A 1,949-nucleotide genomic window follows, 5' to 3' on the forward strand; every position below is an offset into this window, starting at 1 on the left:
AAATTATAAAAATAGAAGTTAATTGATTAATATTAATTAAATTATTTTTAATATTAATTATATTATATTATATTAATTAAATTATTTATTTTTATTAAAAAGAATTTTCATTATTAAGTTGAGACTGAAAATTTATATAATTATAATTTTAACAATAATCTTAAATGGATAATTGTTCAATTTATTGCTACATATATAATAATTATATTTAATAATTAAGTTTTTTACAGAATAAGTCATTTTATTTTTAATAAATCATGAATTACAAATAATTAATACTAATAAATTTTATATAACAATGATAACTTTAATAATAACCAAATAAATCAAATAAATCATTTTAAATAAATTTTACAAATGACAATACAATTTATAAATATAATATTTTATTTATAAAATTATAAAGAAAAAAATAAAAAGATACTATTAACAAGTTATAGTAATTTTATTTATATAAATTTATTAATAATAATAAGTTATTAATAAATAAAATTTCATTTTATTAGTTTTTAATTTTTATTTTATAATTATTATATTTTTACTTACATTGTGTTCGAAGGAACAGAAAGATTCAAGTTGTTTAAAATAACTGCCTTCTCTCCATATGCTTTCCTAGCATTTTTTACAATTATCGCATATTGCACCATTTTGCTTTTCACCATATACAATTGAACACAATCTGCAAAAAAATTATATAACATTAAAACCACATAAAAATCAAACTTATTAACTTCATTGTAATCAATGATTAAATTGATCATATTTTGGCGGTAAAATAAGAAACTGATCAATTTGATTCCTAAATAAGTCGTTTCATGAATTATTTTAATCCCGTTAAATGTTTATAAGAAAATATATATATTTAAATTTTATCGTAAATCTAATAATCAACGAAAAATATTTAAAACATTGTTAGTAAAAATTTTTCTTTATTTGAATATATCGAAAAAAAAATCGATTTTAAATATTTATAATATATTTTAATAATATAAATTTCTAATAAATTAAACTATTTCAAAATTTAAAAATAATTAATCATTTTGGTATCTTTGAATTTATTTGAATCATTTTATATTTGATTTTTATTGAATAGTGTTATTATAATATATATATATATATTTTTATTATATTATTGATATTTTAGGAACTTTCAATTTGCAATCTATTATTTCCATATGTTTTATTGATATAATAACAAAAATTCATCTTTTTATTTCTTTTATTATTTTTCCATGGCTAAAATATTTAATTTTAATTCATTTATGAGAATTCTAACCAGTTTTCATAAATAAAGTATCTCATTTAATTTTTGTTATGAGAATTGACTTACTAAATAATAAAATAAGATGATATTGTTGTGAAATGATATTTTTTTATATTTTAAACTATATATAATAAATATAATATGACTATAAATATAATTTGAATTGTAAAAAAATATTTTTATATAATTTTTTTAACAAAAAATTATCAAAGTTAAAAACAATTTAAAATTTCTAAAAATTGTATTCTATCATTAAATCTATTCATTAAATATAATTCACAAAAAAATCTATTGGATGATATATTTTTTTTACATAATATACTTTTTATTGTAATTACTTTTTTCCGGATTTCAATTCTTTTTTATTTTTAATTAGTATTTATAATATATTAAATTATCATGTTTTTTTTTTACGTTGAACTACTACTATAATAAAAAACTAAAATATTAAAAAAAATAAAGTATTAATATTAATAATACTAGTAATATAANTAATATAAATATTAATATTATATATTAATATTTCAAAATTATTATTTTTAATGAATAAAATGAAAAAATGCAAGAAAAATTATTATATTATAGAATTATTATTCAATTGTATTATATCTATTTTGAATGATAATTTAATAATATATAAGCATGCGGAACTTTGTACAAAATATTTTATTTATGTATAAATATA

The 1,949-nt window shown here is 13.9% G+C and overlaps 2 protein-coding genes across 2 annotated transcripts in view; one reads left to right on the forward strand and one right to left on the reverse strand.

Moving 5' to 3' along the window:
• LOC102675599 (nicotinamide/nicotinic acid mononucleotide adenylyltransferase 1) overlaps window positions 1–1,949 on the forward strand; it is a 52,739-nt gene that overhangs the window by 24,762 nt on the left and 26,028 nt on the right. The gene's annotated exons all lie outside the window — the stretch shown is intronic.
• The window catches only part of LOC102673909 (ABC transporter G family member 20-like), a 47,650-nt gene that overhangs the window by 9,846 nt on the left and 35,855 nt on the right, over window positions 1–1,949 (reverse strand). The window contains exon 2 of the mRNA XM_006617518.2: window positions 547–679. Within this exon, the coding sequence (XP_006617581.1) occupies window positions 547–662 (116 nt within the window). The 5' untranslated portion in view covers window positions 663–679. The remainder of the gene's footprint in view (window positions 1–546; window positions 680–1,949) is intronic.

Source organism: Apis dorsata, unplaced genomic scaffold (genome assembly GCF_000469605.1).
Source record: "Apis dorsata unplaced genomic scaffold, Apis dorsata 1.3 scaffold_311, whole genome shotgun sequence".
Taxonomy (NCBI): Eukaryota; Metazoa; Arthropoda; class Insecta; order Hymenoptera; family Apidae; genus Apis; species Apis dorsata.